Genomic DNA, 16506 nt, shown 5'->3' on the forward strand with positions numbered 1-16506 from the left:
CAACTGTTTTATATTGTGTCTTGGAAAGAGACAAACTTAAAACTTTAAAACCTAAAACTTTTAAATGCTTCATGTTTTAAAAAGGTTTCTTTTCAACTAATGGGCTTGCATCTTCTCAGGATTTTGGATACTATGCAGACTAATAACATTTGTTTTCACAAGGAAGCATATGTTTAAGCACTGTCTGATGTAGCCAGGTATTTTGAAATCTGTTAATCCATTTTAAAATACTTGCTTGACCTATGCTTGACTTGGGCTTACAAGAAATTTTATTATGCTAGTACAGTCCAATTATCTGTGAGCAAGCAACAGCATTTTGCAAAGTTAACTATTTATTGTTGTTCTGATTATCATATCTAGATCTTTAGAGTTTACAACTAGCAGAATTAGTGTGCAATAGCTATTTTTCTTACCATAGAAGAAAAATATCTTTTTTCACTATCACTTTCATAGTCCTCACAGGCCATTTGTTACTTTAGATTTTTTTTTAGGAATATTTGCTGCTTAAGGTTCACCCTGCTCACTGCGTTCATCAAAAGGTCTTTCTTCTGAGTACCCCCTGCACCTGAAGGTGTTCTTCCCATGTGGCGTGTGGACTGGCTGTGATAATAGGGCAGCCTCTAGAATCAGATTCCTTCTGGATGAAATAGTGAGCTGTGACTGCCAATTCAAACATCCTTAAAGAAGCAGCATTTATTCAGGCTTCTAATTAAAACAGCTAAAACATTCAACCTTGTGCTTATATTTGACTAGAAATCTTAGTATGATGCAAAACTGTTTTGTGAATATGCGAATGTGCGAAGCAAAAGCTCTTATCGCTGTAATCGATGAATCAGTCTCACTATATTCTGTATTCTAATCATGCTATAGCTTTGTCCTCAATTCTTACTTGGTACAGTATGTAGTAGAATCTGAATTTCTTAGATTGAATAGCATGTATTTCAATATATATTGTAAGAAACTCATGAGTTTTAGAGTCATCTTTAGATATAAAACCAAAAGCAAGTTGGTTCAAAAGCTATGTACTCCCTGTGTGTTTCAGGTTTCTCCAAATTCAGGTCTTGAATCTGAGCAGATCACTTTTGAGGGGATGATTTTCTTTGTAATATGATTGGAAAACTGGAAGGACCCTGTGTCTGAAAAACCTGAAGTTCTAAACCATTTACTGATTATGAAGTGTCTGAAGAAATGGATAAAAAATGTTCATTTTACAGACGACACTCATTTTCATGCTTCTTACCTCAGACAGAGGTTTAGTGATTTCAGGAGTTTTGAGAAGATGGTGGTTATTCCACTGGTCTTTAGGCTGCTGAAGGCTATTTGATTTCACCTGCATTTGGACTACAAATTTTCGTTCTGTTTTCAAATCCTAAAACTTCAAAGATTGCAGTCTGCTTTTCCATGTATCTTTAATTTATATCATATATGGTGATTAACTGTTCAAGCCTGTATGTATTACTGACAGGATGCATTTCCTTCCGGGAGATACTAATTTAAAGTAAACGGAAATTAACAGCTCCTTAATTAGAAGGCAATATGTGTTTTCAAGAACACTGAGGATGCAGTCCGGTCAAGGCAGGAATTCTTCCCTCATCTTTTACATTTCCAGTCCTCTCTGTCGGCACCGCTGAGCTGCAGTGTTTATTCTTTCATTGCCTGCTCTTAGGGGAAGAGAAAAATGAAGGTAGCATCACATAAAAGTTGTCTTATTGTGTGTAAGAGTGGCGCATTGAGAGCAGTTATATATTGTAATTCATTTCACCCTGTAAGTGGCTGCTATAGATTTATAAAATCTACTGATAGACTTTAAGGTTATGTGCCTTAGCTTTTATATATCAATAAATTTTCCACAGCTGCAGATGCTCAGAAGCACATCTTGTGAAATCTTTGCATTTTACTAAAAAGAAAAAAAAAAAAAAAAGAAAAAAAAGGGCAGTTAAAAAAGCCCCAAAGAAGCTTGTCGACCTCATAGCCAAGTTCTTCTCCAAATACTTCCAGCTGCAGCTAGAGGGATGAGTCATGCTGAAAGCTGAGAAGCTTTTCTAAAAGCCTTTCACTTGGTTCACATGATTTTTACTTTTTTTTTTTTCTAACTTTACATTCCTGTCTGTTTTTCTTTTCTTAAAAAAAAACAAACAAAAAACCAAACCAAACCAACCAAAAACGTGAAGGCGAGTCCCCCAAGGAAAACCCGTACGAGGATGTGGAGCTGAAAGGCCGTCACGCGGGCCGAAAATCCCATCAGCTCTCCGAGAATTCCCTAGATTCTTTGCACAGGATGTGGACGCCGCAGGACAGGAAATACACATCACCTCTCCAGGTAACGGCCACGGCCTCGCTGTGCTTGAAGCTTACTTCAAGCTTTAGCAAGGAAATGGGTCATGACGTAAGAGGCAGAGCAGCCGTGTGAGGGAGAGAGGCTAGCTGGAGAAAGTGGGATCGGCTGCGGGAACCACTGCTGGGAACGCTCCTGGCAGCTTCTCGGCGCTGAGCCGCGGCTGACGGCTCTTTGTGCTGGGTACAGCCTGAGGAGTTTAAGCAGAATCCTTCCACTCCTCGTTTGTGAGCTGAATCTGAACCTAAATTGTTTGTATGGCTGCAGCTCTTTATGGATTGCCTCTGCGTTTGCTGCTGAGATTTCAGCAGGGACAGAAGGGACAAAGTTTGCTGCTTAATCTTGCCCGTGTATTGTTACGTGAGGCCTATTGTGACTTTGCTCATGGGGAGTATGTAGCGTGGCATGTTTTATTGTAAAAGGGAGGCCAAGTATGCCCCCCAGTAAATAAATGAATAATAAAGTAATCAGAAAAACCTGACTGTCTGCATTTAACAAGGCTGTATAAGTTATATTTACAGCATAAAGTAAAAGACCAGAAACTCCGCAGACTTTCCATTTTGTGGTGAATTTTCCAAAGCAATCTGTTTTCTGTGAACACTGTGAAATGCCATCTGCTTTGTTGTTTATGGGATCATTGTGTTCGTAAGGAAAAATATAAATTTCATCACATACTTAATTTTGAGATTCAAAAAGCCTTTTAAAGGAACTTTGTTTTGCACTGAATCAACAGAAAATTTGCAGCTGAGGTCACAACAGTTCACCTTTTTGTCTTGTAAGGTGACCCAGAACAAAACTGAGTATATTTTCTTTCACACATGTGCATGTGAGCATCACAAGCCAAGAGATCACCAGGATTCTTAGCTTAGGCCTAGCACATAATTTGTAAAACAGGAGTTGTTTTCAGCAAAGCCGAATGAAAAAGAAACAAGTAGAAAGTAGTAGTCAGGCACAGTAAAGAGAAACAAACTGTAGCCACAAAGATTATCTTGTAGTGAGAGACGTACTGTGCATAACAATTACTTTTGGCTCTGTGTGTGTGCTAACAGGAATTATGTAGGATCTACAGGATCCAAGAGTGTGTGCCATCAGGGGGGGAACCATATAGGTCCATAGGAAAACACTGTCCCTGGTTGTTTTACACAGGGTGACTGAAGAATACACAGATTTACTGAGCAACATTACAGAAGTCATTTAACAAGTACTGTCTGGTATCTTTGTAACAGGGCTATCTTTATTCTGGTAGCTGCTTTTTGAAATGCTGCCAGGAGTTTCCTGGCAGGAGTCAGTCCTGTCATAACTGCATTGTCACTGTGATGATATTTAAAGTGAAGAAGACGTTAAGAGGAGGTCACCTATGGGCCTGGGTAATTCTTCAGAGACCAGAAACAGAAAAGTCTCAATTTCCTGATGAATGACAGCTTTGGCAGTGATTTATCACCCAGTTTTTCCATCATAGCAACATAGCTGAATTAGCAACATGACTTTTCAGTCATGTATGGTGATAAACAAGATGGAAGAGATCAGAAGGTCACCAGACTTGCAGCAATGGTCTCTAAAGAGAGTTCCTTTCCTTAAAGTTGTCGACTGCTGCAGATTTTCCTGGCATGCTAACCTGTAGTAAGTAGAGACCTCAGAAACTTTGGTTTGTGATCATTTTGAATCCCACCGTGTCCTCTTCTTTCACATTTGTTATTTTCAGGTTTTGAAATCATCAGACATAAAAAGAAAGTTTTATTGATGACATTGTACTCGTGATGCAAAACACATACAGAAACACCTATGCTTAGTCCCAGATAGTGAGGTGCTGTCATACATAAGCCCTACCAGTAGAGCAAATGAGACATATATTACTGCAGGTTTATAGCTTGTAATGCTGTTGATATTCTATTAGGAAATGCCAACTGACAGGTGTTTGACATAACCATTATGTCTAGAAAAAAGTACTGCTAAGTTTCTTACAGTGTTTGTGTTTGGGAGGAGAAGGGAGGGTCCTGGCCTTGCCAGCCTACGATTAACAGTCCTGAGAGCTGGGCAGAGCTGCCCAAAGGACTGCTCCAAAAGAGCCCCAGTTTTCTAAAGGTAGCTGTTACTTGATGCTTAATCCTGCCACTGGGATTTTCCTTCCTCTGTGCAATGATACCAGTTTTGTGTTTTAAAGGGAATTCTTTGGGAATGCAGCACAAAGCTGTAACCATGCCTCTGCATGTTGGCAGATCTTTAAAATGTCTTAACACGATGGAAATACAGCAAGCTTAATTTCTGCTTTCTTCCTCTATGATAAAATAGCAACTTCAATGTAATTGCTCTTGATTTTCACTACTGTAAGTGAAAGAGATGGGTCAGGCCAATTGGGTCAGTGTTCTGATGAGCCTTTAAGTTAGGTTTGAAGGCTGCTGTTGTTGATGTGATGTGGGTGCACGGGAGTGCACCCAAGCCAAAAGTACTACGGTTTTTGTTGATCTTCAAAGCCTTATCTATTGACCTCTGTCCCTTCATTTTTGACCTCGAGCCATCTCTTCACACGTATCCCGCAGAGCAGTGGCTCACCTGGTGTGATGTCCTCACGTAGGCACCACTGGCAAGGAGCTGCTTCTGCACTAAGTGTTGCTGAGGAGAGGAAGAGCTCAAGCTGTTCTTGTTCCTGCAGCTACCTTTGAAGCCCAGCAGCCAGTCCCTGCGCCTCGGGAACTGGTCAGAAAGGAAGAGCCACCGCTTACCACGGCTGCCCAAGCGGCACAGCCACGATGACATGCTGCTGCTGGCTCAGCTTGGCATCCCCTCCTCCCCTTCCAGCCTCCACGAGGACAGCCTGAGTACCACCAGCGAGCTGCTGTCTACTCGTCGGGCCAGGAGGATCCCAAAGGTACTGGCAGGGTGATCAAGCTTGTGCTGAGGATAGGTTATCTGTCTGCAAGAGCTTGCGAGTTTATTTCCAGCTTTTAGCTATGACTGAAAGCTCTTTTTGTATCCTAGAGGAAAATTGGTACCAAAGCAGAAACAGTAACTTTCAGGAGCCAAGACAGGCTTTTTTGCATAGAGCCAAACTGTGAAAATCTTCTCTAAAAGAAGGTAACTCTGCCCTAGTCCAAGACTAGCAAAATCTGGGTGCTGTCTTTGCACAGAGCTGATTGTAAACCAATTCTGTTTTCCATGTTTTTCTTTCTGCTTTGTAGGCAGGGCATTGTTGTGTACCTAACTTTATGATTTTGAATGGGTGATGGCCAAGCATTTATTATTTTTAACATGCAGCAGCATTTTCCTCCCCTACCCCCCCGTAACTTGTTTACTCATCTCAGGAAAATAACTATTAATGGCCTAATATGTTTCCATTCATTTAGTCACAGCCTGCCCCTTACTGATAACCCTCTTGTCTTGATGGATTTGAAGTTAAAATAAACTTTCATTTTTTCAGGGAGTTTTCCAGTTCAAAATGGGATGTCAAGAAACCCCAAGCCACCAAACAACAACAAAATCCCACAAACCTTTCCTAGTACAATAGCAACAGAGAGGGGGATAACTGCCAATATGTTAATTTTGGGCTTGTAAATAAAGCTATTTTTACTGTATATATTTAGCCCTTTCCTGTTCTTATTAGCCAGCATATTTTAAAGTACATAACAATGTGTGTAATATTTACTGTATTTTTACTTTCTTGGAATATACTGTTTTACTGTACAAATGAGCATGTATCTGTGAAGGAAGTTAGAGTAGCTTACTACTTGATTTTGAGTAAAACTTGGAAAGCTTGGCTGATAGTTTTGTACCCAACTTTTTTTTTTTTTATTTAAGGGACAGGCATTCTCATTATATTAAATTTTGTTTTCAGCATATCAGTGTTCATAGTTTTATCCTAAATCTTGTCATAATTTCTATTTTTCACCACTTTGTCTCCTAGAATCACATATTACTGGAGAATCTCATTTTTCTTCTTGAGAAAATCTTAGTTATTAGAGGGAAAAACTGGAACCTGAGGAACTTGCTGTTTTTTACCAACACTGTTAATGCTTTGCGAGGCAATATCCAGATGCTTTAAACATCTGGGTTTTACTCACCCCAGTGCAAGTATTTTGCCCCTGGTGAAGTAGCCCAAGCAGACAAAGTGCCAAGCAGCACAGCAAGGGGAGAGGACAATCCCAGCAAGGCCCCTCACCTCTGGTTCCTGATACCTTGTTTAGTGCTTATATGCAGGAACTTCTGTGCTGGAGCCGGCCAGGGTTTCTTCCTGCTGGCTCTACCATGGTGCTGTGCAGGTTCCCAGCAGGCAGAGCCAGTTCCAGCTGAGCCTTGCTGGTGGGTTGTATGTGGCTCAGTCAGTATGTAGAGGCAAAATCCCTAACACTGCTGCAAAAGTGAGTGAGGATTTTAACACTTCAGACTGTTCATGCTGGGCCAGACCCTCTTCCTCTGTTGGAGGGGTTGTGTGAATATTTGCTCCAGTCTGTGCTCTGTTACTAACTTCTACTGTGTCTACAGTGAGTTAGTTTCTCTCACTGAGTGTATTTCTCTCTGTGAGCTGAGGTATAACAGCTTTTGCAAATTGTGTTCTAGTTCTATGAGTAAAGCTGCTATAGAATGAAAGGTACTACTCCTGACTCACAAAAACATTATGAAGATTAAATGGTCTGTATTTATGGCTTTCCAGAAGTTATCATATTCTCTTGAATTACAAATTCTTAGTAATCCCAACCTCTTCTTGAAGGCACTAAACACAAGTTATGTCATTAATAATTTCCATAATCTCAGATTTTTTTTTTTGATAGACAACTATGTGCATTAGCCCTACTGAGGGAAGCCATGAAGATGATTACCAGGAGTTAAAATTCTGGCTAGTTCTGGTTAAAGCCAGCTAAAGCCAGCACTAGTAGCTAACTTCAAAATACTTCTGTAAATAAGGATAAGATTGGAAAAAGTAGATATAGCACCTCTGAAGTAAGCTAAGTACAACGTGAGTTGAAAGGGGATGGAGAGGTCTGTGTGGGCCAGATTCTCAGCAGATACCATACAGCTTCAAAGCAGATGGTTCACTCTGTACCTGAAAATGGTTGAAAAAGTTAGGGCTATCACCTTCTGTGTGCTGTCTGGAACACACTAACATCTCAATTCAGAGAGGTGCTAACACACACATCACTTGAATATTCAAAATAGGAATTTGAACTTAAAGTCCATGAGGTAAAGTTGGCAAATGGATCACTGTTACTTAGACAATGTAAGTGAGAGAGAAACAATAGCACGGAGAGAGAGGACTGAGGTAGTAGAGGATGACATCTACCTTGAAATCCTCAGGCTCATTGTGTTTTGATTGAAAATGACTCCAAGATTTTTCAAAATGAGATTTAGGTTTCTGTGTTTTTTTAAATATGTCCATAGGTAAAGGAGTGAGATTCAAAGTAAGTGATTCAAACAAATGAGATTCAAAATAAGAGAGATAAGAAATGCACACAAAGCCTTAGTGTAAAGGCTTTGAGGGGTTTGGCTGGCCTATCATATGTGGTCAAATTCTTTGTTTGGATAGTTTAATCAAAAGTCTCCTGGCAGAAAGCTGTTCATACTGATTCCTCACTTTCTTACTTTGCAGCTTGTCCAAAGAATCAATTCCATCTACAGTGCAAAACGAGGAAAAAAACGACTGAAGAAACTATCTGTGTCCAATGTTGAGACAGCGTCCCTACGAGGTATGGCACAAGCATCACTGCTCCTTTGAATCCATTTGAATGTTACAGGTTTAACAGATTCCCCTCTTTCCTCCACGTCTACCCTGGGCTCTGCTTTGTTTAGAACTTTATTCTATGAATAATGGTAACTTTCTATCTGCAAGAAGAGGAAATGAGGATGAGCTAAAAATAAACAAGATTCTCACATTGTCTACCCTATTAATCCAATGATCCCCTTCTTTAGCTCACGTGTATTTAATATGCACCTGTAAATTTCGTCCAGAATTCAGTTTTGACCTTGTAATTCATTCATGCTTTTCCCCAGCATGTGAATGTAACCCACATTACCCACATTACCCACATTGTGCTCCAGGGTGCTTCTGGAAAAGCCAAAAAACAAAACAAAAAAAAGGCCAAAGAGAAATTCAGGCCATGTCTGTAGCAGGAGTACAACAGAGCTTGAATGCAAGTATACCTCAGAAATATGTCTTGCCATAAGATTACTTTTGCATGTTACATGCACTTAATTTGAGTTCTGGTGCTTGAAAATGTTGTCCAGACAGACAAACTCATAAGGCTTACTTGGTCTTCTCAAGTGCTGCATAACATTTTTTCAAAAAAATTAGTCTGAAAAAGAAGTGGACGGGTTAAAATCCATATTTCAAATGGCATATTCACCTCTGTAGTTTAACACAGGTCAGGGTTCAGCGCAACCAGTTGCTGTAATGGAGAATTGATTTTGCACTTTCATCGAAATGAAGCTTTTATTCTCAAGCAAAATTGGAACTTAATCCACAGAGAACACAACTGAAGGAGTTATTCAAACTCTTTATCTCCAGGTATTTTAAAACTGAGGAGATCAGTTTTTTCCAGCATGTGTGGATCAGAAGGCTCAGTGGGAGCTATGATTCTTCCCAGTTTCGACACAGTAAACCAAGTTTGTTTGCTTTGGTTTTGCATTAACTAATCCCTCTGTCTTTTCTGTAGATGAGAACAGCGAGAGTGAGAGTGACTCAGATGACAGGTTTAAAGGTAAGGGATCAGCCTTCAATAACTTCTAGGCAGCCACTGTCACAGACCTTATCAAAGTACATTCTTCTGCTACTGCACATTGTTCCTGTCCATAGCCTGGATTTTTATTCCTGAACTATGCTAACTCCATTATTACAGAGCTCACAAAGTTTCCAACATAGCAGCATGAATATGGAAAGCAAGGGCAAAATGAGCTGTGAGGATCTAACAAGGATTTGGCAACTGTATCATATAATGAAGAACAGGACCTTTGATAGATTTGCTTTGTCAGCCACTTCCCAGATGCTGATGTTTTCCAGACTGAATACTGGGTGCAAACTTAAAGGGATGAGATTGGATAAATATCCTCTCTTCTTACTCATACACTGCATTAAGTGTTTACTGCTAGCTGCTGTTGGAGGCAAGATTCTGAGTCTGACCCAGCAGGGTGGTTCTTATACTCTTTTATAGGTCTGCAGTCTCCAAACTGTAGGAATTCTTTTATCAGTGCACAGCACCTGTACAGACTGTGCTTGAGCCAAGCCAGTAAATTAGTCCTTCATTTTCAAGAATCTGGATACACAGAGAGAACTATAAAAAAGTTGAAGGCAGCAGCAACAGATCTTGTTACTAAAAACCTTTCATGTTGTTAGTAAGCAAGGGGCAAAACCTCCAGGAGTGCAGAGCTGTGGTTATAAGATAAGGGGCAAGCCTTTGTGCCTGTCTACTGCAGATGTCACTTGCTTACTGTTGATGCAGGACAAATGGCTGGAAAAAAGGTGTGTTCCAGATAGGTGGTGGCAAGACCACCCAAAACAGGCTCCATGCAGCATTATAAAATAATGTTTGGAAAACCACTCATTGCTCCTTTGTTAGACAGGTTCCAGCCCAAAAGCACTTCCAGTTCTATTTCTCTGTGTCAAAAAATATAGAGGTTGCTCTTGGTCATAGCTCATCAAAGCACACAGACAAGGCCTGGCCTCTCTCTTGTTATTTGGAGGATATTCTGATCTCACTGGAAGCTGGGAAGCTTTTTTCCCTGTTGTGGAGTGGAGGATCTTCATTCTGATGGCTTCCTGATTGACTGCTCCTGTGTGGCCTTATATTTACATTGATGCTTTCAGGGCATCCTGAGCCACCCTGTTCCGTGGCTTGTGTGGACTATGCCTGTGCTGTAGAGGAGTATATACACCTAGAGTGGTTCTTGGCACAAAGCTGTGCTATGTGGGGACAGGTCACAGAACTTTCACCAAAACCAGGTCCAAGACAGGCCTGAGGTTTGTCACCCTGGAAGCTCTAGTGCATTTGCACACCCACATAAGGGCTTATAATCTAGTTTTAGGTGCTAGGAAAAAACAGACCTTTGGCAGGGTAACAGTTATGAACAGCAAATTATTTCAATGACTTAGTGTTGCATCACGTCAGTATCTGGATAGAGTTTTGATTTATGGGTGCAATTAGTGAAGGAGACCACAGTATAAAGGTTTGCTTTTGAAAGGAGGATGTGCTTGGAACAGTACTCTGAGGAACTGGAGGTGCTTTATGACTGGCTGTGGCTTTACACGTATGTATTATGGTCCTAGGTAACAACCTGTCTCTTTTTTTTTTTCAATGCTAGCTCATACCCAGCGTTTAGTACACATCCAGTCAATGCTGAAGAGGGCTCCAAGCTATCGAACCCTGGAACTGGAGCTGATAGAATGGCAGGAACGGGAGTTGTTTGAGTATTTTGTGGTAGTGTCACTGAAAAAGAAGCCTTCTAAAAATACTTACCTCCCAGAAGTGACGTATCAGTTTCCCAAGGTAAAAGAAAAGTTCTTACATCCAGTTTATTCTAAGATCAATAACATAAGTGGGATAATTAATAGAAATAATTTTTTTTAAAAAAATGGAATTAATAATGCAGCTTTCATAATTGTTCCAAAGCATTCTGTTACCAGGTGAAGGGCATAGAAAAGATGACTGAAAGCTTACCCTGTTTACAAATTTATCCTTTTCAGTGCTGGAAAGTTTGGCCTGATAGATGCTGTAAAGACTGTGTTTAAATTCCATTTCTAAATACTTCACTTTTAACTCATTTTGGCTGTTTTAGAATTCTTTGCAAAACTCACTAAAGTCAATGGAAAGACTTTTGCTGATCTGTGGCATTTCTCTTGTGCTCTTGCAGCAGAAAGGAATTTGAATTAGGACTGTGTTTTAAGTGCCCGTTGTGCAACAAGGGAGTTTTGGGCAATTTAAAAAAAAAAAAAAAAAAAAAATTAAAACCCCAGCAGTGAGTACTTCTATTGTACTAGGATCTATAAGCCTGTCAGAGTCAGCCTGGGGTCATGGCTCACTCTGCCAAGCACAAATAAAGAAAAAGCTGATGGTCCCTTGCGCTTCAGAGCTCGTTAGTAGCCATGCCCTTGTGAGAGGTGCTGTGAAGCTGGCACTAACAGTAACTGAAGCTCAATTTTCTCCCCCACAGCTAGAAAGACCAACCAAGCAAATGCGTGAAGCGGAGGAGCGTCTCAAGGCTATCCCTCAGTTCTGCTTTCCTGACGCCAAGGACTGGCTGCCAGTCTCTGAGTACAACAGGTAAACCCTCTGGTGCTCCTCTGCTGCACAGTGCCCATGGAGTGAGTGCATCTGGAGCAGCCACAGGCTCGCTGATGACCAATTAAGGAAGTTGCAGTTTGAGTCTTGGCCACTTCAGGCTCAAGCAGCTGTATCTAATTTTTTTTTTTTCCTAAGTTCTGTTTCTTCCCTATTCTGCCTGTAACTCACACACCCGTGTGGCTGAGGGGAAGAGGTCTGAAGGTTTGCCTCAGTGCTAAACCCAAAAGCATAAATGGAAGTATTTAAAATAAGTCTTTAAAAAGACAGGGCCCTGCCCACCACCTGCCCTAATCATTTGCTGCAGCGTGCTTGTCGAACAGTGCAGGACACCTCTTAATTTAGCTCTAAGAAATGCTGTTCTGAGAACTTTTTTGGAGCTAAGCTCTTTGCCAGCAGAGGAACCCTATCTTCCTTCCCTCAGAGATGAATGACTACAGGAGGACAAGGTAAAGGGTAACTTCCCTTTACCTGTGCTGTAATTATAGCTTTAAACAGTTGTTTTACTGCTTTGTCACAAATGGTACTTATCCTAGATAGGGATATAAAATGAACTAGGTATTGGAAATCTGTGTTATTTCTGGATTAGCAAATTATTCCTTTGCTCTTAGAGAATATATGAGGTTCTCCCTTTAAGAGCAAAGCACAGTCCAAAGACAAGATCTAATTGGAAGGTAAGAGAGATACAGCATTTGAATACTGCCCTCAAAATCTGGTTTGTGTGTTCCTTCTGCAGTAGAAAGAGACTGCCAAGTCACTGAACTTCAGTGCCCATCTCTTCTGATGAAATAGCTAGATTGTCCACAGTTGTGTAGGTATTTTTGCTCTACTGCTGATGGAAGTTATCCACAGAGTATATCTAGATGATGGGCAGAGGGGAAGAAGATCCTCCATGGGTAGAAGCTCTTGCTGGATAAGGCCGAATCTCTTTCTAAATTATCTACCTCAGCTATGCTGTAGTTCTGATAGTGACATCGGGGCAATTTATTTTCTCCTAGTGAGACCTTCTCTTTCATGCTGACTGGGGAAGATGGGAGCCGGCGGTTTGGTTATTGCAGGAGGCTGTTGGTAAGTACAGCACCTTCACTTCAAAATGCAGATTTCTGTTAAACGGTACCTCAAAACTATAGTATGAACGTTGAGGGTGTCTCTCATGGTTTTAAAAGAAAATGGGGTTCATCACTCTGAAATTTGGAACCGTAAGGAGCTTAAGTAAAACAAGAATTTATGATGGCTCAATTATGATCTCAATCAAATAGATCTCAGGTCTTTTAGGAAATAGGTAAGAATGTGGAAAGTTTCTTGAGTAGCACTTTTGAAATTATTACATGCTTTCAAGCAGAATCAGAAATACTACAACACTGCAAACAAAGGCAAATGTGGTATTTCTAAACATTTGTGAGTAGCATTTATCTCTTAGATAGATGCTTACATCTTCAAAGTCCTCTGCCAGCACTGCCTAATCAGTCTGCAGCAAGTCTGTGATGCAGGTACATAAACCACCCTGTCGAGTAGGAGAGCAACCATGGTGGAGAACATGCCACCATCACCATTTGCTCAGGACCATGTAATAACCTGATCCCTGTACCTAAATTCTTAGGCTCTTTTTCATTCCATGTGACTGGGTGTGGTCAACCAGTGGTGCAGGGACCCGACTCAGCCTACCAAACAGTTTTGTCTCATCTCCTGGAAAATCACTGGTCACCTAATAAATGGAGAGTGTGGCTGTGTATGGGGAGGGGGAAGGAAATGGCACAAAGGCTTGCAAAGTGTATTAAGGCAGGTGAAGCACAGCACAAATGAGGATATTGCTGTCCATTCTGCAGACCTGAGTGGATGGCAGGAAAACCTAAAGCAGGTAGTTGTTCCTGCACTAGCCTGTGCTCATGACCTCTTGGATAGGGTTGGAGCTGGTTACAAGTGGCTAGGTGGGGAGCCATGGCTCCTGAACTGTTCACATGACAGTTGCCTGCACTTGGTTGGAGAGCTTATACATCTGGGTGATGCAGGAGTCATTTGCCTACTTTGTGCAAAATGAATGCCTGCAGCAGCACTGCAGCACTGTAAATAGGTATCTCTAAGACAAGGGGACACTGGCACCTTCTTCTTCCTTCCCTCTTGGACATGGCTTCCCATTTGTCCAAGCAGGGAACACCTGCCTTCAGTAACATTCAGTGGCTCCAGACAGCACAAATCACTGTGAGAACTGCACCCTCCATCCTGCGTGCTGTCTGTATCTGACCCTGCTTTTACCTCCTCTTTGTCTATGGGAAAGCTTCTTGTCATGCAGACAGCAGATGCTCTGTCTGGGAGGTATTGCTGTGTGTGGTTCCTCTATTTGTAAGAAGCTCTGTTTAAACTAACATAACAGAAAACTTGTTTATCAGTTCTGTGGGCAGTATTTGCCATAGGTAGCATCACAGACTCACTCTGTATAACAGTGTGTAAGCGTGGGCTACAGGGATGTTTATATGTGAAAGGAAATGTCAGTGAAGGCTTGTGTTGCAGTAGATCTGGGGCTGGTCGGGGGATGATTCAGAAATTAACAAGAGGAGCACCTAGAAGGTTTCCTTCCTGGATGGAAGGTCAGCATGTAGGGCAGCAGTACAATTCAATTCCTTTTTAATGTATTATCATTTAAAAGGATAATAAGACCTATTAAACCTCAGGAAATATTTGTCTCAGAAAATTATTGAACCTCAGAAAATTATGGAATGTTTTCACTCTACCAGGTAAAGGTAGCTTAAGACTTTTATATTTCTGGCAGTCTTAACAAGTTTGGAATCATGTGCAGAGCTTATATTTGTAAAATGCAAACCAGGACCAGGCTGAGACTGAAATCATCACAATAAACAGAGATGTATACACAGGAATGTTGAATTAGTTTGTCAATAAAGGATTAACATGGGCTTTCTTTACTCACTTAAGGCTAAGTGAAATCTACCCTGCATTAGAGGCAACACAGAACCAGAACGCTGACTTTTGGTTGGTGCCAGAAGCTAGCTTAGCATAGGAGGAAGTGAATCAGTACTACACACTTCCATATAAATGGTGTTTTGAGGCAGCATTGGAGATGGTTTTTATTCCCCATTGTCTGTGGTAAAAATCAATCAGCTAGACAGAAATAATTAAAAAAGGGAAAAATAAGTATTGTCTTGCTGAATCTATCTAATAATTATAAAGCCAGTTATAAAGCTGATCTGCTGCTGCTGTGGGAAATTACTTAGTTCAGGATTTCTGTTTTTTTTTTTTTTTCTGGTTCCAAAACGTGACATGCAGAAGCTGACATGTCTCAACTCACTGGTACAGACGACCCAGCAGAGGGAAGTGGAGCAATACCAACATACTTTACTGGCTTGTCCCTTTCTGGGGCAAATCCTGCTGTGCCTTCTGAGAATAAAACTACCATAGGCTGGGGCTCATAAAGAGGATTTTGGGAGCTGCAGAGAAATACCTCAGCACTTCTCTGCCTGGGGAAATAGCGAAAGTAGCAGAGATCTACTGTATGTGATGTTGTTATTTGGATCTTGCAGCCTTTCTTGTCCTGCTGGGAGCAATGGTGGAGTTGGGGGTTGTAACCTGAAGTGCCTCCTGGGCTCACAAAGCGCAAGAATTTCTTGTCCCCTGCAGATGTTGGTGCCTGGGTGGAACAGGCTCACTGATCTGTACCTCAGTGTGATATTTCTATTCACAGTCACGTGTATGCTTTCTTATTGTCTATGTGCAAATACAGAGCTTGTACAGGTAGCAAGGAGGAGGCAAATTATGTAGGTGTTGTTTACTTGGCAGAGGCTTGGGCTCTAAAGCAGATTTTTGTATTTGGGTGTACAATTTCCTGAGCAGTTTCTGAAAGCTTCAGTCAGCATGGCTCTGATGTCCAGGAGTGCACAGCATCTCCTCCAATTAGTCCTATTCTCTACCCACAACTTCTGTCAAATGCAATAACCGTAATTCAGGAACTACATATGGTTTTTGGCAAACATTACATAAGAGAAGGGTGGGGCCATACTGTGTAATATAGAACCATAAGAAAACCCTAAAATATTTTAAACTGCTCTGCTTCAAGACAAGCTGACAGCTGAGAGGCAAGTTCCTTGGACAATATTCCCCATCTGCCCTGGAGAGGGATGCTCTTGTAATACCCAGCCAGAGGTGTCTTGCACCTTCTAGAGCATTGGGCAGTCCTCGGGAGCAGGCTCCATGGCTGGGTGAGCCACCCAGCCTGATGGCAGGAGGGTGGCTGCATCTTCTGCAGGGGCAGGTGTTCCCACTCCTCTGTTTATGAAACAAGTACTTTTTGTCAGCTTTATTCTCCTTTGGCATGTTGTGATAATGAATAAGCTGCTCCACTTTTTCTTTTCTGCCTTCAGATTTCAAATTCTTCCAGATCCTTTTTTTTTTTTTTTTGGGAGGCGTGTGTGCTAAAACCCTGCCAAAACTACCTCACGAGATACAGTGACAATTATGTTCTGTTTGTACTATAGGTCTTGTACAGTACCCCCTTTAAAGGTATTTAGATAGTTTTGTTTCATTTTGGAACAGGATTAGAATGGAATGTAACCTATGGTACCACAGCAAACAATCTGCACTTCCATCGACAGGATGAAGTTTTCCAGTTACATCCTGATACCTCCAAGGCAATTGTGTAACATCTGCCCTAGTGACTTGATGTGAGAAGTATGTGTCTTCATATAAAAGGGAACAGGCTAATATACAGTAGAGATATTAACTCTCACTACTATGCCATTTTACTGCAAAAAACCATTTTCTTTAGTAACTCAGGTTAATTTGACTTTGTTTTCCATGTTAATTAATCCATTAGCTTGCTAGACGTTCTTCTGGAGCTGTTCTTGTGCTGTGGCTCTGCGGTACATGTGTCAGCAGCAAGGATGATTTGAGCAGTTCCTAAAA

General features: G+C 41.2%; 1 protein-coding gene across 1 annotated transcript in view; it reads left to right on the top strand.

Annotated features, from left to right (window-relative positions):
- The window catches only part of ST5 (suppression of tumorigenicity 5), a gene marked incomplete at both ends in the record, with an annotated part of 64195 nt that overhangs the window by 14148 nt on the left and 33541 nt on the right, over window positions 1–16506 (top strand). The window contains 7 exons of the mRNA XM_008944862.1: window positions 2172–2320; window positions 4986–5201; window positions 7914–8010; window positions 8977–9021; window positions 10619–10803; window positions 11468–11577; window positions 12594–12663. Of these exons, the coding sequence (XP_008943110.1) occupies window positions 2172–2320; window positions 4986–5201; window positions 7914–8010; window positions 8977–9021; window positions 10619–10803; window positions 11468–11577; window positions 12594–12663 (872 nt within the window). The remainder of the gene's footprint in view (window positions 1–2171; window positions 2321–4985; window positions 5202–7913; window positions 8011–8976; window positions 9022–10618; window positions 10804–11467; window positions 11578–12593; window positions 12664–16506) is intronic.

This window comes from Merops nubicus, unplaced genomic scaffold (assembly GCF_000691845.1).
Source record: "Merops nubicus isolate BGI_N331 unplaced genomic scaffold, ASM69184v1 scaffold22637, whole genome shotgun sequence".
NCBI lineage: Eukaryota > Metazoa > Chordata > Aves > Coraciiformes > Meropidae > Merops > Merops nubicus.